The sequence below is a fragment of the Dermacentor silvarum genome, chromosome 3 (genome assembly GCF_013339745.2).
Source record: "Dermacentor silvarum isolate Dsil-2018 chromosome 3, BIME_Dsil_1.4, whole genome shotgun sequence".
NCBI classification, from domain to species: Eukaryota; Metazoa; Arthropoda; class Arachnida; order Ixodida; family Ixodidae; genus Dermacentor; species Dermacentor silvarum.
In genome coordinates this window covers 46,228,276-46,256,077 of record NC_051156.1, presented here as the reverse complement: position 1 = coordinate 46,256,077, position 27,802 = coordinate 46,228,276, and the positions used below count along the sequence as shown (strand labels likewise).

Here is a 27,802-nt window from a genome sequence, read left to right as displayed (position 1 = left end):
GAGTTCGCAGCTGCTGCATTAGAAAAGCTCTAGCTATCCCGCGTTTGCAGCTTGTAAAAGCTAACTTAACTCTGGTGCAGCCTATCACACAGAGCTTCGGCAACATCTCAAGACGATCGGGGCGAAATGCGAAAACACTGTACTTAGGTCTAAGTGCACGTTAAAGAACCCCAGGTGGTCCAAATTATTCCGGAGACCCCCACTATGGCGTGCCTCATAATGAAGTCGTGGTTCAGGCACGTAAAACCACAATTTTTTTACGTTTCGAAGCGGGAACGACGAAGCTTTCTCAAGGTAACACGTCTGTGTGTCGCGCGAATACACGCTAATCTCTAGGTTCCAGCGTAGCTAGAATTCTTAGTTTGAAGCTACCTTCTGTTCATTTCCAACGTGTAGCTGACAAGTTAATGTTACGCAGGCATTGCACGAGCGAAAGTTAGTCTCACTTCCCATTAAGTAGCTACGCAAGGGCACCCATGCAGCTCCAATTTTCGCGTTGGTTGCGCTTTCACAAATGCCCCACCTTCTGTGACGGGTCCCACCGCACGGCGTGATACAACAAATTGCGTAATGAATACTGTACAAAATGAACGTTTTGGTCACATATCCTGCGAAGTAGTTCAGTATGCACTCTTTGGAAGACAGCATCTAATTCAAACGAAGCCGTGTTTCCATGTCACTAATCCAAGCAAAGCTTTAGGAGAACTAGCAGACCAGCACATGAAAGCAGACCACTGTAAAAAATAATGCAAGCTTTATTGAAGTACAATTAAAAAATACAAAAATGAACACGGTTGACATATTAATGAATGAAAAAAAGGAATGCATTTCTTTACAATTACGTATCAAATACAGAAAACAGCAGTGAAAAGAAAACTGCAGCTCGTTTGTATGGCGGTATGGCTGAAGCCGTTGAAGAAGAAATTCAGCACATCATTTTCTTGCCTCCACCGGCTGGGCACGTTGCGCGCTTACTTGCCCGTGCAAGTTTGTTCTTCTCCCTCGTGAAGAAGTGCAGACGGCACCTTAGGAAAAAACGCACAACTTCTGCCGTGGTGCTTACATAATGGGAGCCACAACCTACAGCAGCTGCTGAAGTCTGGTTATCGAGCAGTACTCTCTCTACAATGTTCATGTACACGTCCGCACAAGCCACTCTATTAACTGTGAGTTCTTCAACGTAGCTCTCCACAATCTTCAGGAGACTAAGCAGTCGGTATGACGGCACCTGAAGGAAACCTCTTGACTTGGCAAGTATTAATTCGCTTGCTTGCCGAGATGAGCCCTTCAGTGTTTCTACACAGCTAAGGCAGCTCATTGTCAGGAACTTTTTTGTCACATATCCTGCCAAGTAGTCCAGGATGCATTCTTTGGGAGAGAGCACTTGGCTGGAAGCAGAGGCACCCTGAATGTTGTCTGGTGGCTCCAATAAAACGTCGTCGAAGAGGACTGCCAGGGTATCAACCTGAAACAAATTTCACATTGTCATGCTTCAGTATTTTTTCGAGAGCACAAGAGCATGTATACACTGGAGGGGTGCATGGTTAACACGTTAAAAGTCTGAGCAAATTGGTTGTTTATGACTGATATCTTGAAAGCAAAATAATGGACAAACGAGAACACATGGAAAGCAAAGTGTTTGCCACCTCCTTGCTCTCTTTTGTCCAGAAATGGTAAAAGAAGATGGTGTTCTACCTGACTATTAGAAGGCTTTTCCTTTTCGAAGAGGCCCTGAAGCTTCAGGAGAAGTTGAGGCCCATCACCATCAACAGAAGCACGTTTGGGTGGTCGCACCAAGTTATTCACCGACAGCATACGATAGATGAATAGGAAGTGTTGGACGGTAGGCTGCCCTCCATCGCCAGCAACGTGCCTCACTATGCCAAAGAATCGCTGAAAAATGAAACCAATTTATAGTAAACACCTTACTTAGCTTGAAATGTAAATATGTTTACCTCTAAGGGATCTTGTCCAAAGTTTCCTACGAGCACGTAGCGGAAACCAGAGCTCAGGAGGCTCTCGACCAGTGCTACTGTGCTGCGCAGCGTTACTCTAAGGGATGCACACGTTGGCTTGCTCAGAAAACACGCTCGCCTCTGCACAGGCAACGACTCAATATACCTCTGCCAATCGTCCAGCCAAGCTATATTCTCCTTCAGTGTCTGAAATTCAATATTTGCAGCGTAAGTAAAAAGACTGCTAATTATACAGCAATAATATCAGTTACTTACAGTGATGTGTTCGGCCTCATTGTATTTTACATGCTCTGGCCTGCGAGAATTAAGGCTATCAAACAGCTTGTTCATGCGTCGTGTGAAGTCTGACGTTGCTGTTGAGTGATGAAGGTTCTTGCATGCCTCTTGCTTGCTATAAAACTTCATGGCTGCAGCAGTGCTTTCACTCAACAACTGTAAAATGCACAGAATAATTTTTAGGCCACAATGCTTTTCTGGTTTCAGTTACAAAAACAAACAATGGTTGTGGGAATGTGTTTTGTTTACGACATTAACATTAGCTGTGATGATTTCTTACCTGGACAGCAAGCCGCACACTCATTTTTTGAAATGCATTAGGGAAAATGTGCGCTTTAGTCAGCTTCGGCACTGCGCGAAGCCCAGCCTGCTCCTCTTCATACTCTAGTAGGGCAGAATAGTGGCAGTGAAAAACCTCTTGGCTTTGGGGTAGCTGTAACAAAAACAAAAAGAAATTTCATAACAAAAAATAATTAATCTACAGCACAAGCAGTGCAGATGCGGAGCACTTTAATGCTTACCAGAAACTTCCCAACCTTTAGTAAATTGTTCCGAATGCACTTGAATACATGTGGAGGGTCTATCACCACGTAAACAAGTCTTGACGGAGCACACGGGTGTTGAAACGTGTTCTTGGTATTGTTTATGTCGCCGCTGATACCTGAAGAGAAAAATGCTTGTTAGCCCAATTATTTCATTATACAACACAAAATTGAAAGTATAATACTTATATATTTACCCAATGACCTGAGAGCTGACTGATTTGATGTAGAATTGTCACATGTGACGGCATCCACCACAACACCAGCATTCGAGAGGGGCACAATGCACTGAAGCAGCAATTTTGCCACTATTGAGCCCGGTGTAGCACCAGATGCACAGAAACTGCCCACTGTCTGGGACCAGCCACCAAGAAAGGGCCGGAACAAAAACACGAGCACATGGTCGCCATCCTTTTCACGGTCAGCTGGTCTCGTGTGCTCAGAAAAATCCACCTTCCCCAAAAGGGACATGTCAGATTCTCTGACGTGAACACTCTTCCGCACACTCATTTCGTCAAACATGAGTACACCTGCAAAAAAATGTTTTGTTTAGTTACGCTGCTTATTCGAGAACAGAACAATTGTAAGTTGATTCCATATGGTGTCTAACCTCGGCGTTCCCTTTCAGGAACTCCTTGCAGTTTTTCTCGCAAGACAGCAAATAAGCTTGCATCAAAACCAAAATCGGCCTTGAGGCTTTTCAGGTAGCCATACAGAGTGCGAGGGGTGGGAAGGGGAAGAAAGCCGTTTTCTTGTAGGAAAGTGTAAACAGCTGTTGACTTTACCTTAAGAAGTAAGCAATCATACAGCCACTCCTTTTTGTACCTAGGGAAGAAGCAGAGCATGCGTTTTGCATTCATAAGCATGCTGATAAATGTGCAAGTACAATGCAATTCACGTCAAATGACTAGCTTGGCCACGAAATATATAGTGGATGTGGAACAACGTGCTCCATCACTCATGCACCCACACCGAGCTTTAAAAATATAAGCATAAAATAAAAAACGAAAAGGATTGCTGACTGCACCTGGCCTAAAAAATGCCCCCAATGCAAGTACTAATCAGTAGTTTTTCACTCCCCATCATCGTAAATGTGCGTGCACAGTGCAGATATACTGAGGCAACTAATGACATTAGGGACCAAATGCACCTGCCATGGCAAGCTGCATGCACCCACCACACGACATGCCATAGAAACCAACAACCAAAGAATTACATTCAAAGCAGTGCTAACATCACAAGCAACCACTAAAGGGTTTGCCTCTCCTATAGTCGAATACTACTGAGCATCCTACACCATAGAAAAGTTACCGATTTCTTTTACGTTTATCAGAATGCTGGGATGCGTGCAAACACAATGCAAAATGAAAATGCAATGCCCACATAAATGCAAGGCAATTACCACAATTCATATAAACTTATGCGTGATGACATGCAAATAATACCTAATTACAACCTGCTTTAAATAAGCATGAACATTCTTCAGAGAGGTGAGACAGCAAAGTATTGCAAGAAGACGGGGAATATTGCTTGAAAGGAATATGCCCATTCCAGATAGCATCCCAAGCTGACTAGGCAAATGCGCCAGACAACAATTTTTTTTTCTTTTTTATGAGCTTTGGCCACATATGAGTCAGTCATAAGTATTGAAGGACGAAGAACGCAACTCATTGATTAATACCGCATTTGTCCACGTCTCAGTAGCTTACCTCACCGCTGTTGCAGACTTCGCGTTTGCTTTCATCAGGCACTGATCAAATATCAGCTTTTCGCGAGCAGATAGCTTCAGAATTTCCTGATCCAACCTTTTTTGTCTGCTTGCTACGGTGGTCATCTTCGCGAGCTTCATCTGGCACCGGCGGAGTCGCTGAGTCGTGCTCCGAAGCTGGCCCTTGACTGCCTGCAACTCCGAAAAGGAGCAGACGACCTCTTCTGTTTGGCAGGCTGCATCCACTGTCGCATCTGCGGAACAATTCAAAACTCAATTTAAGTACACTAGTAGCGTGGCCATGCCAAGCTGTTTAGCTTACCTTTATTGCCAGCCACGGTTCTATCGGATGTTTCCGTCCTTGAGCAGGGTAGAATTTCTTCTCCTGTAGCGTCGGGCGACGACAAACGACGCCTTTTTGCTGCTGGCTTAATCCTCGTTGACCGGGATCGCGGCTTCGGCTTGCTCAAATACACCGGCAGCCCTTCGAAAAGTCTAGGAACGGCGCCGGGCCGCAACTTGACCTTCTCGCGTTGCAACGACACCGCGTCTCCTTTCACTACGAACTCGTCGCTTCGAACGACGTCCGTGGCGTCAAAATGTTTTTCGCACACTCGGACGTGTTGAGAGTCAAATGTAAATCCGCCAGCTTCCTGTCGCGGTATTGCACGTTTCCACTTCTCCCGCTCATCGGCGTCACTTGGTAAACAAAACAACGATACCTTTTCGCTCGTACCTCTGTAACCGGAGCGACAACCCGGTACACAGCAAGTTTTAGGCATCGTCGCTCACGTGTACCATCCCTGAGTCCTCGTACACAATGCTCAAAGCCGTCAGATCTGCAAATTATGCGAAATGAGGAAAACTGACCGCCGATGCTGCCGGATTCCTTGGGCGCCCAGCTCTTCTGACACAGCGCGCACCTCTCGTCTAGCCCCCACCTAGCCCCCACCGGGCTCCCAGCGCCGCCGTGCGGCAGCTCCGGCAACATAGCAAGCTCTCCCATAGCGTTACGGCGGAGTTTCGTGACCAGAAAAGCATTGAAGGACTCTGCCAATACGTATGCTTAACAGTAAAGAAGAAAAGACTTACCGTCACTGTTGTTGGTGCGTACCTATCACCATCAAGTAGATTTGACTCCAAAAGATTACGAGATATCCTGTCAGTAACGCCTGATCCATGGATTATTATAGGGGACTTCAACGCACATCATACAATCTGGGGAAGTACGAAAATCAACGCGAAAGGCAGAGCCTTGGTATCATTCGCCTCCAACAGCGAGCTCTGGGTTTTAAATGACGGCAGTCCTACTTTTTTACGCGGATCGACATACAGCAGCTGTCTTGACTTGGCCTTCGTAACACGAAGTCTCGTCAGGCGTACAGGATGGTTTATGGACATTGAAACGCCCGGGAGTGACCATATTCCCACATATGTCAAGATCAGAGGGCTGTCGTCTTCGAAATCAAGTGATACCATCCGAAGAGTGGACTGGCCCCAATTCCAGGCTGTTATTGAAGACCAATATCAAGTTAATTTATTACATAATTTGGAAGAAATAAAACCACAGTGCAAGAAAGTACACGTACTCTAATGCGCTCTTCGAAATTCACTGAATTTGACGTAGAATTAGAGCGACTTCGAGCTATACGGTGACGTGCCGAACGTAGATACCGACGCACGAAGTCAATGGACGATCTACGGACCGCTAGACGCCTACAAAAGACGATCCAGCGCCGGTTAGATAAGCTAGAGTCACAACGCTGGACTGCTTTCTGTGAATCGTTGGACCCTCGCAAGCCTCTATCGCACTTATGGAGGACGGTGCGAGGGCTCAGGACGCCACCCTTACAACAGTCTCCATTCAAGGCTCTGGCCTTCTTCCAACAACGACCAGATATTGATGTCGCAGAAGACTTCTGTGCCAGATTATCCGGGCAGCACACAGCTTACAACAACTTATCACGTTTCATCAGCTTCCCGCCACCACGTAACCCCCGCATGGATCTTCCATTTTCAATCCATGAACTCAAGGCGGCGCTAGCTTTGTGCAGACACACGTCGTCACCCGGACCTGACGGAATTACTCACAGAGCTCTGTGTCATCTGGGTGAGCGGGTGAGGAGTGTTCTTCTTTAAATCTATAATGAATCCTGGCGAGCTGGCACACTTCCCACAAGCTGGAAGACTAGTCGCATAGTTGGAAGACAAGACTAGTCGCATAGACTAGTCGCACAAGGCTGGAAAGTCTCCGTTGGAGCTTTCATCGTATCGCCCGATTGCATTGGCGAGCTGCGTGGGAAAAGTTATGGAGCGGATGATCCTCGGACGCTTGGAGTGGTACTTGGAATACCACAACGTCTACCCAGATGCCATAGCAAGATTCCGACGCGGCCGCACGTCGATTGATAATGTCGTCGACCTGGTTACCTATGTTCAGCACCAAAAAGGGTGTAAACGTCTGTGCGCTTCTGTGTTCCTCGACGTCAAAGGGGCGTACGACAACGTTACACATGAATCCATCCTCGCTGCTCTCGAAGAGATAGGCCTCGGTGGTCGGATGTTCCGATGGATTCATAGCTATCTCTGTATGCGATCTTTCTTTGTGAGCACCGAGGACGGCCGCACTTCTTTGCATTACACCTACTGTGGCGTCCCCCATGGTGGGGTACTGAGCCCTACGTTGTTTAATCTTACGCTGATTGGTCTCCTTCATCACCTTCCAAACACAGTTAAATTATCAATGTACGCGGACGACATATGCGTTTGGGCGTCCGGAGTGACACGCCTACAGCTGCGTGCCAGGCTCCAAAAAGCTGCAACTCAGACTGCACTCTACCTCCGAAATCAAGGCCTGGAGATTTCATCTCACAAATGTGCACTTGTGGCATTTACGCGTAAGCCTATGACGCATTACAGTGTGTTAATCAATGGTCAGATGATACCATTTGTACGGTCATATAAATTCCTGGGTGTCGTAATTGACAGAGACGTTTCATGGAGCCCCCATGTATTGTACATGAAAAAATGGTTGACAGCCATCTGTCACCTTTTGAAATTCTTCGCTGGAAAGACCTGGGGAATGTCGACAAGCGCTATGCTTCGATTATATAGAGTACTTTTTATCGGCTTCTTGCGGTACAGCTTGCCAGCATTGACTAACGCAGGTACAACAAGCCTACGTACTATACAAAGTGTGCAGGCCCAGGCGCTCCGGAGTTGTCTAGGTCTTCCTCGAAGTGCGTCAATGGCGGCAACTATTGCAATCGCCAGAGACCACCTCATAAAGACCCACATCGCAGTTGAAGCAATGAGAATGCACGTAAGGCACCTTGCACGGACTCCTTGCCACCATCTAGCCTCTTTACCTGCAGAGAGACCACACCCTCATTCTGCCGAATGGTATCCGCATATCGTGAGGCTATACCATCTTGCTTCACACCTGCTGCGAGACCTTCCACTCCTTCTTGGTGCCTCATTCAGCCAACGATCATCCTGACAGTACCTGGCGTCCGGAAAAAAGTAGATATGTCATCGCCGGCTCTTAAACCGCTTACCTTACTCCTATTATATGAAAAGTACCGGAATTACACCCAAATATACACCGACGGTTCCGTCTTGCAGAACAGCTCTACCGCCGCTGTCGTTATTCCAGAAAAAGCCACCACTATCAAGATGAAAACATCTCACTTGACAACGTCGACGGCAGCAGAACTGGCAGCGCTTCAAGTCGCACTACATTTTATTGATGATGAACCAGCACACAAAATGGTCCGTTTTCTGCGACTCGAAGACGGCACTGCAGAGTTTACTGTCAGCCTTACGGCGCGGTCCACAGGAACAACTGGTTTTCGAAATCACAGAGGCCATACACCATCTGACTGGGAAAGGACACGAAATAATATTTCAGTGGCTGCCAAGTCACTGTGGAATTATTGGCAATGAACGTGCCGATCAAGCTGCTCGTTCAGCTCATGAACAAGACAACCGCCTATCGATCCCGTTGTCTAGGACAGATGCTGCAAGGATGCTCCGCCTACTTGCACGTCAATGCACGCCCGATTATACACCTTGGATCCAACCTTAAGTCCTCGACTTCCAACAAGACTTCCCCGAAGAGATGCGACCCTTCTGTGTAGGCTATGGTTGGGCGTCGCGTTCACCAATACATACGCGTTCCGCATAGGGATTGCCGACAGTGCAGCATGTGACACTTGGGTAGACGCGCAAACGATTCGTCATGTTCTTTGTCAGTGCCCACAATACAGTGTGCAGAGACAATCGCTCTCCGTCGTGCTGAACCAGTTGGATGACCAGCCGTTATCGGAAGAAAGAATTCTGCAACATCGACACGACTCAAAATTGCATCAGAAGGCTGTGCAAGCGCTCCTGCGGTTCCTGAAGTCCACTGGCCTGTGTGAACGTCTGTGATTGGAACGCCTCCTTTGTTACCAATGCCTGTGTTTTTTTCTCTGTTTTTTTTTTTTGTTTTTTTCGCTCTCTCTCTCTCTCTCTTTTCACTCTCTCCAACCCCTTTATCCCCCACCCCAGTGTAGGGTAGCAAACCGGAAACTGACTTCTGGTTAACCTCCCTGCCTTTCCTCTCTCGCTTGCTCTCTCTCTCTCTCTCTCGAGAATGCATAACACCGGAAGTGTGGCGACTGTTTAAAACATCTCGGAACCATAGTGCGTGCAATTTTTATAACGTTAGAAGTAGTACACCTATTTTCCTAATAATTTCTTTCAAAACAGCATCAGACTATTCTTCGTCGTTGTACCTTTACAGGGAACAAATCTGAGCGGAGGGCAAAAGCAGCGTATCTCGATTGCACGTGCCGTGTACAGCCAGAGTGATGTTTACCTGCTGGATGACCCGCTAAGCGCTCTTGACTCTACTGTGGCCAACAGCATATTCCGCGAAGTGCTGGGCCCATACGGAATCCTGAAGACTAAGGTGAGAAATTCGCTGCTTGCAGCAGCTATACTACAGTAAATCTAACAGTATTTTATGTAGAGATGCACGTACATGCAGCTAATAACTGTGCGGGATCTAGGTAAATAAGCCTGCTTTTCATTCTTTACAAGGAAAAACTGCGTCAAAGAAATTAGGCTGCCATTGAGCTCACCTTTGTTTCTAAATTGGTAGTGTGTGACGCGGTCAGTGTGAATACGCAATTTTACGCATAATTTTTTACTTGAAACAAATAGCTACTTGAAGATTACCTACAACCTGTCTTCTAAGGATTTGCGACTCCTGTATTCAGCGATGAACAGTAATGTATCGCAGAGAAAATTGTCATTCACCACACTTTTGCATGAACGTATACGAAGGAAAGGCATACCGATTTATTTACAAAAGAAGCTTCGCAGTTCAAGAAAAACTCGCCCTGATCCGGGCATTAATCTCACGGCGATTGCCGTTGCCTGGCGGCCTCTCTGCCACGCGAGCTCACCATGAGGCTACCAGATCGTAGGGCAAGGTCGAAATAATTGAACTCGAAGCACAAGGACACTCAATATAGCAAATCAGTTCTGCGAGAGTCCGCGAGGTGGAGGGACGATCTTCCAGATTGCGGGCTTTCGCAGAACTTATTTGCCAATAATTTAGCATTACTTCGAGTCTGCAAGCATGTCATCTTTATAGGCTCTTTGTCTTTGTGCATGAGATGTTAATTGCGCCTCTGCACGGGCGGTTTTCATCATGCCCAATTGACAGTCCCTACACGAAGTGGAATAATTCGCCATAAATACGCAGATTGTTGCTCAGGTATTTGTATAACCTAAGGGGTCAATCGCATTGAAATCTACATTGCTCCGATCTGTTTAATTCGCTATGATACAAAATATATCTGAAAAAAATTGGACGACATTCATCTTTATTTTTTTTGGTACCGCAGTATAGTCAATTATCGAAGTTTTGCAGACTACACAAATTCCTACTGGACGCTACAAGACTGCGAGACATAGAATTCAGCACCAGAAGGCACCTTAATCTGACAAAAATATGTGGCAGACTGAACTGTAGTTGCAGTTTACACATTTCGAAGCATTTATGTTTTTAAGGGATGGTTTTATGAATATTCGAATCCTTGTGTAGCGAAGGGATGTGTACATGATATAATCTATATTGTTTATATTTATAATAAGTAAGACAACGTTTGTAATGACAAGTTATGTAATGACACTAAAAGTTATGTAATGACAAGTTTGTAATGACACTAAAACCCTTTGACACATGCACATTGCACCTAATTCAGTAGCCCTAGGGGCACGTACGCATCGGCACATACTCAATGGCACGTAGCCCGTGACCGAAGTGCACATAACCAGTGCACATGCCCTCTCTCCGCTGTGACACCCATCGCCAGACCGGCCGTGCCACTGTAGTGGATGTGGTGTAGCGTTGCTAAGCACGAGGTGACAGGTTCCGTTCGCGGCTCCGGCTGCCGCATTTCGATACGGCCGAACTAAAAGAAGGCTGGTACACCGTGCTTTCGATGCGCGATAAAGAACCTCAGGTGGTAGACATTGATCCGAAGTCCTCCAATACTGCATGTCTCATAATCGTTATGCAGTTCTCACACTTAAAACCTCAGCATTTAAATAAATTAAACGCCCAGTTTCCCCTGCCGAACATAATTTTACACTGAACTAAAAGCGGGATCGGCCCACGAAAGCGGCGAGAAAGGATCTCGGGTCTGAAAGTGGCTGGACTCAGAAAGAAACGCTTCGCATTATTACGGGTAATTAAATGTGCCCACATAAGTATTTTAGCAGAATGCTGAAGTACGGTAAAATTATTTTGATAAGTTTTACACAAATGACTGAAAAGCTGAAATTTTTGTGTGATGTGGCCTAAAATGAAATGACTTTGCCGTTTGGCATCATGGTGGCCGATTGACCACATAGACCAACCAACTTCATGCTATACGGCAAACTACCAATATTATTAGGTTAATAAATCAACAAATACATGATCCTCATTGACTCTCTCGGCTTCCTCAAAGTTGCGATGCACTAAGATGGCAAGCTTGGCAGTGCGCCAGATGGTTTGAAAAGTTGCTTGACAAACTGCAAGGGCTTGCGCTGCTCGATATCCCAGTAGCTGACGCGGCCGGCTCACAATTGCCCATTGCTAGAGTTGAAATGTGCAAACGGGGAAGGTGCCAAATTGGCGCCGTAACGTTGGCAACCAGAACGGCCTTCGTCGGCCAGTTCTTGGGTAGCAAAATGTCCCTGTAAAGTAGAGTGATCCATTTATTAAGCTAAAACTATAGCCATTGCCAACAAATTGCGTCAAATTTGTTATCATGAATTAATTGTTTTTCAACACTCTTGAAATGCCCGCAATAATTTTTCACAATTGAAGGCTTCGCTATGCACTTTTTTTTTCAGACGCGCATAATGGTGTGTAATCAAGCGGCATACCTTAGGCACATGGATAAGATTGTATTAGTGAAGAAAGGCTCTGCACAAGTGTACAACTCCATCGAAGACCTGTTAGAGGATCCTGACTCGCCCCAAAACTTTAAACTCGTTTTGAAGAAGTCCTTGGCTGCCGATGCCACCAACAGGTAAGGCTGACACTGTGGGCCCCATTATTTTGCTTTAGACATTTTATTGTAGTTGTGTCCTTTGTATGTACAAGTAGCTGCGCGCAGGTGCGAGTACAGGGTCCCTAATAAAAAAATAAGAATTGGAGATTTTAGTGATAAATCATGGGGAACATTATCTGAACGCAGCTCACCGGTCATGAGAGATGCCTTAGCGGGAACCCAGAATAATTGTCGACCAGGTGAGAATTATCATTGTGTGACGAAAAACTGTCCAAACAGCATTCGGATTACGCTGCCACTCAGATGCTAACGCTGTGATGTCCAGCTGGTAGTCATTGATGTAACCCGCCGCGGTTGCTCAGTGGCTATGGTGTTGGGCTGCTGAGCACGAGGTCGCGGGATCGAATCCCGGCCACGGCGGCCGCATTTCGATGGGGGCGAAATGCGAGAACACCCGTGTACTTAGATTTAGGCGCACGTTAAAGAACCGCAGGTGGTCCAAATTTCCGGAGTCCCCCACTACGGCGTGCCTCATAATCAGAACTGGTTTTGGCACGTAAAACCCCACAATTTAATTTTTTTTAGTCATTGATGTACATTCGCCTCATGGACAACCTTAAACCTGTTTCAGGCTCTAGAGGTGACCGTTTCTTTATAATACGTGCTGTATATGTGTCTTCCTTTTGCACAAAAAAATTGAATGCGTGCCGAAGTAATAATTTGCGTGAAAATCGCAGGCGCACTTTAATGTATTGAAGTTGACCGAAAGTGGCATGCGCTCCACGGAGGCTGTGAAGAACGCTTCCGGATTTTTATACACTCTCCAAATACTTTGTTATTCTGCAGTGTCTCAGTTTACCATTGATTTCACTGACATCAAGGAATAGGCACTAATCTACTTTAAATTTGGGCGTCTTTTCGTTGCTTCCTTTGTAAAGTGGTGTCGAACGGGATGTTCTTTCTTTCTTTGTGTGTTGACCGCTGGCACATTTCATTATTTTGTAGTGTAGTTTGACTTGTATACCACAAGCTGAGTCAACAAAAGCAAAACCCAAGACTTCACAATCAGTGAATGCAGGGTCCCACCATTTAGAGCAAAGAAACCATGGTGTCAAGTTGACGAGCAGGTGGGCCAGATCGGCGGCCAAAAGTAACCGCACGAGAAACGCCAGCCACAACACATAATCGATTTGTATAAATATGGGCAGCGCAAGTTGAAAATAAGCAACCAAAATAAAGTATGGTTGCAAGCCGTAGTAACAACCTAGGCTGCTTTTCCGTCTTGAAGTGGGTCTCGTTACAGTGTGCACCAAAGCTGCGGAGCAGCATGGGCATCGTTGCGCTAAGCTAATTATAAAGTTGTTTTTCCCCGAGGATGGATTAACTGGCTAAACTGGTCAGTTAATAAAAAAAAACTGAAAGAAAAGCTCTGTTTCTTTTCATGAACTGACACTCTTCGGAGGTGTCTAACTCGTCCACACACCGATCGTCTGCTGCTTAGGGCACAGAGATGTAGCGCGTATGTGACGTAAAAGTCCAGGGGATTGGACGTGAAATGAGGCGTTCCCTGATTGCATTCAGTGGATACAAGAGGGAGGGGGCAAAGGCTTCGACGAGCGCGTGAAGTACAGCACGCACGTGTCCGGGTCGACTTATTGAGGCGCCTATAGGTCGTACCTTCGAACGCGTACGGACGCTCTGTGCAAAGCTGACGTGACAAGTTGGAAAACTGGCCTGGTAATCACACTTGCACACAAAATCATAAAGATTTGAATTCTTTTTTTTCCCATTTTCTTGTGTAAAAAGTATTGTAATTTTTTTTGCTTTGTTGCTAAAGACAAGCTTTTTTCTCGTGGAATAAAATAATTATAATAGAAAACGCTCATCATACGGTATGGCTGTTACAGCTTTTTGCAACTGCAATGATTTATTGCTCTCGATACAATTATTTATTCCAACTGTTATTTTGCCTCCCCCTTAACAATATTCGCTGTGTTCTACAGGAGCGTTGGATTTATACATTACTGTTTCATAGTGGGCTCAGATGGGTTCGTCATCATCATCATCGTCAGGCAATTTTTATTTCCACTGCAGGACAAAGGTCTCGCTCTTCTTCTTCTTCTTTCTGGGGTTTTTCTTGCCAAAACCAGTTTTGATTATGAGGCACGCCGTAGTGGAGGGCTCCGGATTAATTTTGACCACCTGGGGTTCTTTAACGTGCACTACAACGCAAGCACATGGGCGTTTTCGCATTTCGCCTCCATCAAAATGCGGCCGCCGGGGCAGGGATTCGATCCCGCAATCTCGTGCTCAGCAGCGCAACGCCTTAGCTGACTAAGCCACCCCGGCGGGTAGGTCTCGCTCTGCGGTCTCTAATTACCCCGGTCTCGCGCTAGCTGATTCCAACTTGCGCCTGCAGATTTACTAATTTCATCACCCCACCTAATTTTCGGCCGTCCTCGACTGCGCTTCCCTTCCCTCGTACACCGTCAGTGATAGAGGAAAAAACGGTTACCACGTCGGCAGCGATGTCCACAGTTGACTTTCTTTCGTTCTCCTAATCTTTTCCTCCATTTTTCTCTTCCCCCAGTGTAGGGTAGCCCCTCTGGCTCAGTCCCGGTTAACCTTTCCGCCTTTCATTAATCATTTTCTCTATATATATATCTTAGGGTCCGCCGGTTATCTACCCTACGCATTACGTGGCCTGCCCAGCTCCATATTTTTCTTAATGTCAACTAGAATATCGGCAATTCCCGTTTGCTCTCTGATTCATACTGCTCTCTTCCTGTCTCTTAACGGTAGGCCTAACATTTTTTTTGTTCCATCACTGTTTGTGCGGTCCTTAACTTGGTCTCTAGCTTATTTGTTAACCTCCAAGTTTCTTCCCCTTATGCGATGATTGTACACTTTTCTTTTCAACGACAGTGGTAAGCTCCCAGTCAGGATTTGGTAATGCATGCCGTATGCACTCCAGCCCACTTTTATTCTTCTGTTAATTTCCTGCGCATGGTCAAGCTCTAATTGAATTGTAATTAAGCTCGAGGCTTTAATTGAATCGAAGCTCACGGCGACAGTTGAGTCGAAGCTCGAAGCAATCGTACCGGCGAAGTTGCAGCCAATCAATACTCAAATCGGCAAGAAATTCACGACACTCAGCCACACCATGGACACACATACTGCTCAAATCAACGCAATCAAATCCGAACTCACTAACTTCATAGTCCATGTCAAGAACAACTACATGAGTCACGCGGAACTTGAGCAACGGCACGGAAGGAAGAAAGCATGGTCACACAGCAAGATGCCTTCGCGCTCGAACTCTCTTGAACGTGAGCACGTTTAAGCACCCGGCACTCCTGTGGATAGCAACCCCTAACTGCAAAGCGCCCATTTCGCAATTGACTTTTCGCATCTGGTACTGGAACTGCAGATACAACAGACCCCGCTTGGCAAATCTACAAGAATATCTGAAGCCAAATCAAACATGGGCGCTATAACGTAAAATGACTTCAAACTGTTTTGATTCCAAACTACTGACGTCAAATTTACGTAACCACTGACGCAAGCATCTGGTGGTGACCCACAGCGTTGTCTGAACAACCCAATCAAGCACTCTCCTTGTTTATAGGAGGTCTGCTTTGTTAGCTTTCAAAAGCAATAACATTGTCTACGCTCAGCGGTTTTTCTTATCTAGCTGGGTGACAAGAGGCGAGGAGCACGCTCTAGTGGAGATGATTTCGATGAGGCCGAGCCAGCACAGTGAAAATAGATAACCGCATGAAGAGTGGTGCCTGCTTCTCCGATTGTTCCGCTTCGCCTTACTTAGCTTCCGGTGGCTGTTCGAAAATCGCGGCGGCGTGAAACGGAAAAATAAGAATGCCGCTAAAATGGATCCTCAGGCAAGGAAGACTTGGCAGAGCGATGTCGCATGCATGCCGAAAGGGCTCGATAACGCTTTAAGTCCACGGAAAAAGGTTTATCGTGCGCAAATAAATACATGTTCGCCAGCAGGTGCGAGTAGCGAGGGCCTGAGCGATCGGCGGGCAGCCATCTTCTATACCTTTCCGAACGGGGCAGTCTGTAGCTATTCAGCCACTTAATATAAGTGGTTTTATATTAAAATGTGAAGGCCCTAGCACTTTTTTATTATTTTATTAATTGTTTGCTATTGCCCCGACGCGCGCGCGTGTCCAAAACAAATTAGCAGGCGCAGTCCCAATTTTACCTGCCTAGGATGCGAGCGCCATCTGGATATCATTTTCACAAGTAAAGTTCCCGAACGCGCGGCTGTAGGTCTGGTAGAAATGCTGGAAAAGGGGTTTGTGTTTGAGTTTACTCGTAGAAGAATTAGGTTTCCTCGTAGATTCAAATTGCAATCCGACGCCGATTGGTAAAGAATCTGACGGCGAATCCGACGCCGTCTTTACCATTTTTCTGACGGATTTCACTGTGAGAAATTCAATTTTGTTCACCAAAACCTTGCACCATGTGGAGAGCCTGCGCGGTCGAGGTGGTTGGCATGGTTGGGGATGATTTTCTCCGCCACCCGCCGACATCGCACGCCGACGCCGGATTTTCTGCGACACGGGACCCTTAACGCTATCGCGTTAGACATCATCCAGCTTGATGACGACAACCCCGCCATAGACAACCACCTACTCCAGCCCTGGGAGGCCAGAAGTGCCCTACTCAAGAAATGGAAGAGGCAGAAACTCAACACGCAATCAGGAAAAGAAGCGCCCTATTGACATAACAGTCGCGAGATAGTGCTGAACAGCTAGCGAGACACAACTGGCATGCCTTCTGCGATAAGCTTCAGGGCACGCTCAGTACGAAGAAAAGGTGCCACCTGATGCGCGCTCTCCTCGAGGAAGGTCCCACTAACACGGAGCAACGGCAACACATCCGTCGATTAGCACATAACTACGACGGCTCAGGGAAGACCTACTCCGCGAACTATGCAACAAGCTCCGCAGGTTGCGCCCAACCAGCGGCAGCCCCACCACCATCACTCAAAGAATATTGTCAGGTGGTAGTGACGGTGAAGAAAAGAGTCGTAAAACTGCTGTGTGACGAAACTGATTCTTTATTACGCGAACCTGGGCCCACAAAAGCAAGCTACACTCGAAGCTCAACCATAACGGCGAGCACAGTTGGCGATCGTCGAAATCTACTCAGCGGCGAAACGCGTCGTCTTTTATACATGAGTAATCGAAGGTTCCAGAGTAATCCCTGGTGCCCGCGTGTCTTCCAGAAAGTACTAGACAATTCGCGTCGCTCATACAATCAGATTACATAAGCATCGGTGACAACAGACAACGGATAGAAGCATCGATAACGTTCTAGAAACTTACGATACACGCAGGCGTGTCCTGCGTCTATCTATAATAACGTTTAACATTTTTTAGCCGGTGTAAAGCGGCCGCGGAGTACAACCAACCTTTCTATATGAGTTTCATAGATTATGAAAAGGCATTTGATTCAGTAGAGATACCAGCAGTCATTGAGGCATTGCGTAATCAAGGGGTACAGGAGGCATACGTGAATATCTTAGCAAATATGTACAAGGGATTCCACAGCTACCTTGGTTCTCCACAAGAAAAGTAGAAAGTTACCTATCAAGAAAGGGGTCAGGCAAGGAGACACCATCTCTCCCATGCTATTCACCACATGCTTAGAAGAAGTATTCAAGCTCTTAGACTGGGAAGGCTTGGGAGTGAGGATCAACGGCGAATATCTAAGCAACCTTCGGTTTGCAGATGACATTGTCCTACTCAGCAACAATGCAGACGAATTACAGCAAATTATTGAGGACCTTAATCGAGAAAGTGTAAGAATTGGGTTGAAGATGACGATGCAGAAGACAAAGATAATGTTCAATAGCCTGGCAAGGAAACAAGAATTTAGGATCGCCAGTCAGCCTCTAGAGTCCGTAAAGGCGTACGTTTATCTAGGTCAATTACTCACAGGGGACCCTGATCATGACAAAGAAATTTGCAGAAGAATAAAGTTGGGTTGGGGTGCATACGGCAGGCATTGCCAAATCCTGACTGGGAGCTTACCACTGTCGTTGAAATCAAAAGTGTACAATCATTGCGTTCTACCGGTGCTAACATATGGGGCAGATACTTGGAGGTTAACAAAGAAGCTCGAAAACAAGTAAAGGACCGCACAAAGAGCGATGGAACAAAAAATCTTAGGAGTAATGTTAAGAGACAGGAAGAGAGCGGTGTGGATCAGAGAACAAACGGGGATATCCGATATTCTACTTGACATTAAGTGGAAAAAATGGAGCTGGGCAGGCCATGTGATGCGAAGGATGGATAACCGGTGGACCATTAGGGTTACACAATGGATACCAGAGAAGGGAAGCGCAGTCGAGGACGGCAGAAAACCAGGTGGGATGATGAAGTTAGGAAATTTGCAGGCGCAAGTTGGAATACGCTAGCGCAAGACAGGGGTAATTGGAGATCGCAGGGAGAGGCCTTCGTCCTGCAGTGGACTTAAATATAGGCTGATGTTGATGATGATGATGAAAAGCGGCCAGCGGTGAAAGATAAACAAGTACACTTGTCAATATGAAGAAAAACCCAACGCCGACTTGGACCAGCCTTTCACACCAGCAGAGCTCCAAGCAACCATCTCAAAGTTTACGACAAACATGAGTCCAGGCAAGCACAGGATAGTTAACAAGCACCTACGACACCTGCCCTACCAGGCCTTGATGGCTCTTCTCCGGTAATACAACGAGTGCTGGGACAAAGGAGAGCTGCCGGCCGTGTGGAAGCACTCGGAAGTCCTCATGATACCCAAGTCCTACAAGCCCACAGCGCTCGAGAACCTCCGACCAATATATCTCACTTCGTGCCTTGGTAAGCTGTTTGAGCATATGATCCATGACCGGCTCACATCCCACATCGAAGACAATAGGCACTATCCAGACATGGTACCATGTTCGGCTTCCGCTAGCTTCTTTCTACGCCACGACTTTCTTCTCCTAAAGAATGGCCTCATTGACCACCTCAGCAAGAACAACATGTCGTGCGTCCTTGCCATCGACGTGAAGGGTGCATTTGACAATGTAAGCCACAAAGCAATACTACAAAACCTCGAGGAGACCGGCTGCGGTTCCAAGACCTACGGCTATGTTGGTAACTTTCTCACCGGCCGGACGGCCACGGTGGGGATAGTCCAACCTACGCAGTAAAGAATTCAAGCTGCCGAACAGGGGAACGCCGCAAGGCTCCGTCGTGTCCACCCCTCCTATTCAACGTGGCACTCCTCAAGCTCCCCCGGCTTCTCTAAAACAACCCAGGCCTGCGTCATGCCTTCCACTTAGACGACCTGACGCTCTGCACTGCGAGGCACAAGCACCGGAGAGCAAGAACGTTGCCTTCAAGAAGCGGTTGATGTTACCGAGCACTACCTTGATAGCTGCGGCCTCCACTGCGCACCTTAGAAATCGTAGCTACTCGTACTCAAGGCACGCACGAAGGAAGACCTCCTGCCTGCGAAGCGCCAGACCCGTGCGTCACTCTCAACGGGATCCAAATACCGAAGGTCGCCCAGCTTCGAGTACTCAGCATTGCACCTGCACCGAGACGGATCAGGGCTCGCCACGCTCCCACAGCTCCAACGCACAATGTCCCAACTCATCATAATCGGCGCAGTGGCCTCAAGGAGCAAGACACCCTGAGAGTAGTTCAAGCTCAATTGACCAGCAGAAATAACGTACGCAACCCCGTACATCGCTCTCAAGAACCGCGAAGTCGACAAGCTCAAGGTCTTCATCCTCAAAGCTACGAAGCTCGCCATGGGCCTACCACACGTGGTATTCATCACCCGACGCCTCAAAATGGGTGCTCATAACACCTGGCAAGAGCTGGTGGAAGCCCAGAAGACCAACCAACTCGAGAGGATGAAGCTCACGCCGACGGACAGATCGGTCCTTGCGCGCCTCGGCCACGGAGAACTCTATATCTCCGACGCGGACCGCAAGGTAAAGATACCGCCATACATAAGAGAATCGCTGAGCATCGACAAACTACCGCGCAACATGCATCCCGAGCCGACGCCATCCAAAGCGGCACAAGCACGATCCAGATGCTCGCTACTTAGATGCGTCGAAATACCCGGACAAAGCCGTCTACGCCCTGAGTGCGGTCGACTCGAAAGGCAAAGAACTGGCGTCCGCCACCGCCAGGGTGCGGAACTCGGAGACAGCGGAAGAAGCAGCCGCATCTCGGTCGAAGCATTCAAAATTCTGAAGAACAGAAGTGCTCCACCCCTTACACCTGCGTCATGTGGGTACCAGGGCACGAGGGGCTCTACATGGTATGTCCGAAAAGTCAGTGCGTCGATTAAAAACAATTTATTAATCAGATTCGTACAACACATTGAAAGTTTCAAAATAGTCTCCTCCTGCGTCGATACATCGCTTCCAGCGAGATTTACAGGTATCGAAGGCGCCACGGTAGGTGTCCTCCGGAATTTCCTTTAGAGCCTTGGTGCAAGCCTGTTTGACTTTGTCAACTGTCTCGAAATGATGTCCTCTCATTGGAGTTTTCCAGCGCGGAAACGAAAAAAAGTATGGGGGAGCCACGTCAAGACTTTAGAACAGCTGGGGAACCTATGGCACCTTTGAATCAACCAGGAAGTGGGTCACGAGGAAGGCGGTGTGGGTTGGCACGTTGTCATTGTGAAGTTTCCGATCTCCCGCGATGTCCGGCCGGACGCGATGAACCCTTCGTTTGAATCTCTTGATCACTTCCACGTAGAATTTCGCGTTGACGGTTGTGCCATGTGGTACAAACCATCGTGTACGAGCCCCTTGATGTCAAAGAACAGTGTCCGAGTTCGAAATATCTCTCACACGCGTCACATTTTCATAGGTGATAATTGTTGACGGCTGCCCAGCACGTGCTTAATCGCTGCCCTCTTCCCGAGTTTCTGAAGAGGCCTTGTGCCACCGGTAGACTTGATGTTCGGGCAAACAGTTATCACCAAATGCCGTGTTTACCATAGGAAATGTTTCCACTGCGGACTTGTCGAGTTTGACACAAAACTTGATGACAATCCTTTGTTCCAACGAGCGCTGCATTGCGGCTTGCACGGGAAATGAAAACGAGTTTCACGATAAATGCTGTCCTTACTCTCCAGGTGGTAACAGACGACGGAGCGACCGTGCGTGCATAAGCTTACTTCCCCCTCCACCAATTCCAACAGGTCCTAGTCCGCTGCCTGTATAGGCGCTTCACAATATAATCACTGACATTTATTTTCGGACAAACCCTGTTGGGAAACGAAGCGATACACGCCGTGGCCCGCGATCACGCCAAGCGGGCCTCTCTCGCAAGCGGGCCTCTCTCGCCGCCTCGTGAGACCCCCGACCACCTGGTGAGGCAGCGGAAACGGAGACCATACCACCAACGTATAACGCCATCCTCCAACACTACCGACTGGTACGCAGGGTGTTCCCGCCACCTCACCCAAAACTGGCCAAAGAGGAAAGCACCGCATTCCGAAGACTGCAGAGCAACACCTAAACCCTTGGCATCTTCATGCATGGTATCCACCCGACACCACACACCTACAACTTCCCGATCTGCGTCGTGCGGGACACACTGGCTCATTTTTTACTCGAGTGCCTGTGGCGCCCCGAAGACGCTTATACCAAGCCTACAATAACCGAAGACGTGAACCTCCTCGAAGAGACGTCGGAGGCCAAGATCTCCACCCCGGCCCTGGAGGACCAACGACGTCTGGTCGCCAGAGCCCGCGATGCTATCGCGGTCAGAATATTCCTAGAATGAGGGACCCTCCCACCTCTAAAGCTCAAACGCTCGGGAACACTGAGTGAGGCAACTTTAATAAATATCCGTCAAATATGGCCGGGGTCTAGACCGCGCCTGGGGGCAGCAGAGAGACCCTGTCTCTCGGTAGCTTCCCGGACTTGCTGGATGGCCCAAAGTTGGTCCTAAAGATCAGAGCTAGTCAGTGCGGTTCTCCACCGCGCCCTTAGTTCATCCAGGGGGGGGGGGACTGTTCTTCTCTGAACTATTTCACAATCCCAGAGTATGTGCTCTAGGATGGCTACTCTATCATTACATAACTTACATTTGGCCTCAGGGTATCAATCCGGAAACATGCGGTTCATATGTACCGTGCTCGTGTAAGTTCTGGTTTGAAGTCGCCTCTCAGTCAACCGCCTGAGACCTGTTTAATTTTGGGTTTGGAGGTGGATATATACACCTCGACTTTCTGTAGAATTGGGTAATGTCACTGAATAAGAAAAGTCTACCCCTATCCATCCGTTCCATCTCCTCCTCGGCCAGAGCCCCCCCTAGTCGGGCGTGGTTAGTGTGTCCTCCCGCAACACGATGGGCAGACTCGTTAAGGTTTGGGTAGGCTGTGCATTCGCAGTCTGTATGGACTGGGAACCAGATGATTTCCTTGTCGTAACATTCCTCAGATGATATAAGTTTGGTTTCACTGTTTAGAATTTTTTCACCTTCAACTAACATCCGTCCTCTGGTATAATTTCGTATAGCCGATTGAGAGTCGCTAATAATGTATCTGTATTTGGGATAAGCGATATCCAGAGCGATGGAAACCTCCTCCGCAACTTCAGAAAAACTGATTTTGATTGAACACCAGCTTACGCTTTCTTGCTTTGTATTAATTGCTACTGCTGTAAATGCTAGGTGATTTGAATATTCCGCGGCGTCCACGAGCAGCGCTTCCACATCATTGCCATAGGCTTTGAGTAGAGTTTTAGCTCTGCTCGTTCTCCTGCTCTGATTGAATTCCGGGTGCATATTTTTGGGTAAATTGGGGATTTTAATCCTGCTCCCGATCTCTCTGGTCAACGTAACCTTCGGTCCTTGCTGGTTATGGCAATTTATTCGCAATTTATCGAGTATACTTCTGCCAGTCCGGCTGCTGGCAAGTCTTTCCAGCTGAGCTATCTGTTGAGCTTCAATCAATTCTTCTAAGGTGTTATGCATGCCCACCTGCATTAATCTCTCTGTACTGGTGCTGTCGGGCAAGCCTAGGGCCTGCTTAAAAGCTTTCCTTATGAGCGTATTGATTTTGTCCTTTTCTGCCTTGTACTAGTTAAGGTACGCAGCTACACTGTCTCGTAAATTAAACTTTATTCCGTCATTCTCATTATGGTCATGGTCCCCTGTGAGTAAATGACTGAAATAGACGTACTCCTATACAGACTCTAGAGGCTGGCTGGCTATGATGAAATCTTGTTCCCTTGTCAGGCTATTGAACATTTCCTTTGTCTTCGACATGTTAATTTTCAATCCCACTCTTATACTGGGTTGATATGGCAGTGCATTTCTCACCCTAATATTTATCATGTCCATGTTTAAATATGCGCGTTTAAAGATTCCGCTATTTCTGTTACTAATACATTTTTGCCTTTTTCACGCTCAAGAACTATTTACAAGAGCCATTTTATTGCGAAAGCAGTACGGGCCTCATATGCGAAATTCTGCAAGTGCGATTCTCTATACAGTTTGTCAAATGTAACCAAGATGGCGTACCTCGGGCTGGAATAGCAAATAAGGTGTCGATGTGCTGACCGGTGACATAATTCCTGTCACATTGTGTCACCGCACCATCCAAACTTTTCATTTCTGTACTACCAAGGGAAACGCAGCCATCATGGTAACAATAATTAGGATAGCCTACTCATTTCGCATATCCACTATTAGAACACCGAAGGCGCGCTCGCGCCGCCACCGTCGTGATTTCACGCTATCGAGGCGCATGCGTAGGCCGCAGATGGAGGGTTGTGTTTAGCTTCAAAAGCGTCGATGTGAAATCCGTAGGGTACGAGACCGGGCTAGCTACTGCTCCATCGTGTTCTACGCTGTATGACAAAATTAATCATCCTCGCGCTCCACTTAATCGGCTCAGCCGTAGCCAGGGCAGCGCTATGGTTCTACAGCTGCCGTTAGCGTTGAGCGCTCTCACATTAGCGCTCTTACTGAGAAGCCGTATGCCTACTACACCGTGGTGCATAGACTGGTTTGGACGGAACGAACTGTAAATTTCAGGCTAAATCTAGCCAAATGCCAACAAATTTAACAGTTTTCTGTCTGTGTCACCTCCTGAACCATCAGGGTGGGACGCCAGTAATGCTGTTGTCAACATTCCTCACGCTACAGCGTAGTGAAACGGGTGGTACGAGTATATGACAGTGCGCTGTTCCTTCTGCGCAGCATCAGTGTAGTCTTGCGTTCTGCGTAGCGTCATATGTCACCTCCGCGTATGGCCAAAACAGGGTGGGAGGAGCTAGACCACAGCGCTAGTTTCGTTATCGCTATCAGTTCCTCGCCGTCTGGAAAAGCTATACCAGAGTGTGTATAACAACTTCTAGTGTGCGTAATTCTTGGGGTTTACAACGTAGCGTGTGTACAGCTACACGTACGTTTTCATTTCTGGCAAGGCATCTTATTGAACACTTTTTTTGCAATGAAGTGCCGTGCCAGAACTGTTCGAGCACAAGTTTTCCGTCTCTCGGGCTTTTCAACATAGCTGGCTGTACACGTATACTTTGCGGGTAAAAGTTGTTTGAAATTCTTTATCGACGCTGCGCGCACTTTTATTGTGCTCTTCTAGAATTCACCGCGGAGGCAACGACAGTTTTAGGGCATGTATAAACTAAGTGCACTCCGGCGGGCCCCTAGCCGGGCCCGTTCATTTAGTCACTGGCTTGCGTCGGGCCTGGCCATACAGGCATGGTCCCGCGGGCCTAACTCGGGCCGAAGTGCTCTAACGTAAAGACGCGTTCAAGCGAGAGAGGTGAGAGAGGCGAGGCAGCTTCTTTTTTTTCAAGCTCGCTCTTCCGGTCGAACACACCACGAAGTCAGCAAAGTTGTCTGTTGGGAAATGTGCTTGTAGAATGGGGGGTGAAGCTTTCTTGGACGCGATGAACGTCCGAGGCACACCAGAGGCGATCACACACGCTACAAGAACAGCCAAAGGGGTCCTTGACGAAATGCTTGTCGAAGCATTAGAGGCACCGTAGCCGCCTTTGCCGTCAACCGCCGAGGAGTAGCGTCGATTCGGCCCGTTCTGCTCTGCTCCTCGTGTTGCTTCGTTTGAGCGGGACATCGTTCGCGGGCGGCTAACCTCACGTGCTCTATGAGAGCGTGTCGAGCTTCGGCTGTCTTGGCCGCGTACCGACGATGTTCGGCTATGGCCCGCTTGCGCTTGTGTTTCGCAAGCTGAGCGGCAGTGAGCACATTCAGTCGAAGCAGCGATGTGACATGGCGATGGAAGAGAATCGAAGCAATCCTATTCTTGCCCCACCGGCTAAGGCGTGCGGGGTCGTGCAAATATTTCAAGAAGGAGTGCTTACGCCCCGTTCACACCGGAATGTCTACGTAGCGCAGATCGGCTTGTGACCAATTTTCGGCGCCCGAAAAGAAAGAAAAAGAAAAGGCATCGACGCCGGAAAAGAAGCCAGTCAGAACGTGGAGTTACGAGAGAACGGAGGAGATATGGGCGGCTGCGGTAATGGTTTAAGGAGGACAGGTGCTCCGACGAGCGCCGGCGGGGGGTCTAACAAAGGTTACTGTTTACGTCAAGTCAAATCACTTTGTTATTTATCGTACACTGCGCATATGGTTTTAGCTATGCTGCAAATGGCACAGTTACGGTCGTTAATTGGGCAGTGCGGTACGGACGCGCCACTGGAATGGCAGTTTTGACGTCTTGAACGTTAATAGCGTGGTTTCAAGGTGACTGATATGATCGTAAAATTCGCAGGTGCGGTTTGCAGCTAAACTATTTCACCGGCCGTTGTGTTATAGGTGCTACAGAAGAAAAAGAACAGCGCAAGAATAGCCATGTTCTGATAACTGTTTAATGTAGAACAGCGGCCTACAATGACATGTGAAAAGGTTCGCCTTTCCTAATGGTACCCTGATATTAGTGCATTCTTGTGAACGTTTTCAGCTCTTTCATGTGCTAAAGCTACTCTAATCTTTTTTTTTTTTTTTTGCATAGGCATACCACGAAGATTTCTTTGTACACACGGTATAATATAAACAAGCTACAGTGTGACCAAATTCTGGGGTCTCACGGGGCACTACCACAATGAGGCACGCCGTAGTGGGGGACCTGACCAGCTTGGGTTCTTTAAGGTGGGCCGAATCCAAGTATAAGAGCGTTTTTGCATTTCTACTCCATCGAAATGTGGATGCCGCGGTGGGAGTCGAGCTCTCGACCTCTAGCTCAGCAACGCAACGCCATAACCACTGAGATGTGACTATAAGTCACACGAAGAAAACACGTAAATAATTGAATGTAACTGTTGCGCAAATAGTGCCGCTCCGTCTCCATCACCCTCCATCCCAAGTGTCAATGTCATTTATTATAGTATATTGTAGATGGGTGCTCGGCCTACGACCACATGCTGAATTCATTGTAGCTTTCTCTGACGACCAAATAGAGATAATTTAAGACGTATGCGTAGTTCGTTGGCTCTTTGTTTAAGCTAACTAGGGAGCCTGTCATAGTCAAAGGAAGCGAACATATTGCTAACAATATTGTTAAAATTACTCCTTTGCTTTTCCTTTTGACCATTTATAACTCCCAGCAGCCTCGCAGTTATTATCAGCGAATCGTGACCATCTAAGTTGCATTTTCGTTTTCTGACTTTCTTATTTTCCCATGACAAAAGCATGGATCGAGATCGTGGCGAAGAGAACACCTCCTCCGGACGCATTACGCAAGACGAATCAGCTGTGTCGACAAAGGTGGGGGCGTGTGTCGTGCCTTTACTTGTATTTTCTCCAAGGCTTCAACAGCTAACTTCACTTGAGCGCTATTGCACACGAGGGCGTAAATTGACATACTTAACGGACGCTAGGCAGATTGTGGAAAACGAAAATTAGTAATTATTTAATGAAGTAGTTAAACTATTTATTTATTTGTTAAATAAGTAGTTAAGTTATTTTTTAAATACCTGAAAGACCCTGTAGGTCGTGTTTCACATACCGGGTGAGTGAAAACACAAGCTAGCTGATCTTAACAATGAGCGACTCTATGGCGGCATTGAAGTGAACTTGGTTGAAATGAAGGATGGCGTTTCTGAGTACATTGTTCTAGTCTATGGCTATCTTGATACTGAAGGATTGATGATGTGTGGTGGTGCCGGTACGGACAGGATACACAGCTTTTACATGGCTGATGCGTTGAAAGATGAGCTGACCTGGTTGATGGTAGAGCAGCTACGTAAGCTAATAAAGAGAACTGTATGGTGCAGTGAAAGCACAGCGATTTTAGGGCGTATTTTAAGACTACGGAAACGTGCTTCTTCAGTTGGGTTATTTACAGCGGACAGTATAAGAGTAGTCGCAGTACATGAATGTTACCACACGGTTTTCTGAGCATTTAATAAGATCGATTAGAAGGGGAGAGATCTGATTCAGGGCTAGCATATTCTTACTTGGGTCAGACTAGAAGTTTGTAAGTTAGCAATTTTTCTGAAGAGGCAGTCTTTCTTACATTCCGTATAAGGTAACATAGAGCACGCCTAGTGTCATTATTAGGCTTGGTTTATGTGTGTTGTCTACGTTAGGTTATGCTAAATAATTATGCCTAGGTACTTCGCGCGGTAGTGCGAGGTGATGTTGTGGTCATTAAGAGAACATTTGTGAAAGAGAAAATTGTCATCTGTATGATTACAGCACGGAGCTACAAGAACTCCCTACGGATCTC

The 27,802-nt window shown here is 47.2% G+C and overlaps 3 protein-coding genes across 3 annotated transcripts in view; 1 reads left to right on the top strand and 2 right to left on the bottom strand.

Moving 5' to 3' along the window:
• Positions 1-27,802, top strand: part of LOC119444327 (ATP-binding cassette sub-family C member 3-like) — a 321,860-nt gene that overhangs the window by 217,091 nt on the left and 76,967 nt on the right. The window contains exons 16-18 of the mRNA XM_049663273.1: positions 9,289-9,456; positions 11,898-12,076; positions 26,763-26,838. Of these exons, the coding sequence (XP_049519230.1) occupies positions 9,289-9,456; positions 11,898-12,076; positions 26,763-26,838 (423 nt within the window). The remainder of the gene's footprint in view (positions 1-9,288; positions 9,457-11,897; positions 12,077-26,762; positions 26,839-27,802) is intronic.
• Positions 1,914-4,135, bottom strand: LOC125943768 (uncharacterized). The gene is made up of 6 exons (XM_049663275.1): positions 3,405-4,135; positions 2,992-3,324; positions 2,774-2,913; positions 2,533-2,685; positions 2,232-2,408; positions 1,914-2,162 (listed from the first exon to the last, which is right to left on the bottom strand). Exons 1-6 carry the CDS (start codon positions 3,658-3,660, stop codon positions 1,926-1,928), a joined length of 1,296 nt encoding a protein of 431 aa, XP_049519232.1. The 5' UTR covers positions 3,661-4,135; the 3' UTR covers positions 1,914-1,925.
• On the bottom strand, positions 4,435-5,441 carry LOC125943769 (uncharacterized). The gene is made up of 2 exons (XM_049663276.1): positions 4,825-5,441; positions 4,435-4,756 (listed from the first exon to the last, which is right to left on the bottom strand). The coding sequence occupies exons 1-2, from the start codon at positions 5,282-5,284 to the stop codon at positions 4,500-4,502; spliced, it is 717 nt and encodes a 238-aa protein (XP_049519233.1). The 5' UTR covers positions 5,285-5,441; the 3' UTR covers positions 4,435-4,499.

Bases quoted from the DNA above. Each gene is read 5' to 3' on its own strand.
- LOC125943768 (XM_049663275.1), bottom strand. From the start codon at position 3,660: ATGCTTATGAATGCAAAACGCATGCTCTGCTTCTTCCCTAGGTACAAA. The intron at 3,325-3,404 runs GTTAGACACCAT...ATTTTTTTGCAG, and splicing joins TCCTGAAAGGGAACGCCGAG to GTGTACTCATGTTTGACGAA. The intron at 2,686-2,773 runs GTAAGCATTAAA...TTTTTGTTACAG, and splicing joins TAAAGGTTGGGAAGTTTCTG to CTACCCCAAAGCCAAGAGGT.
- LOC125943769 (XM_049663276.1), bottom strand. From the start codon at position 5,284: ATGCCTAAAACTTGCTGTGTACCGGGTTGTCGCTCCGGTTACAGAGGT. The intron at 4,757-4,824 runs GTAAGCTAAACA...ATTGTTCCGCAG, and splicing joins AACCGTGGCTGGCAATAAAG to ATGCGACAGTGGATGCAGCC.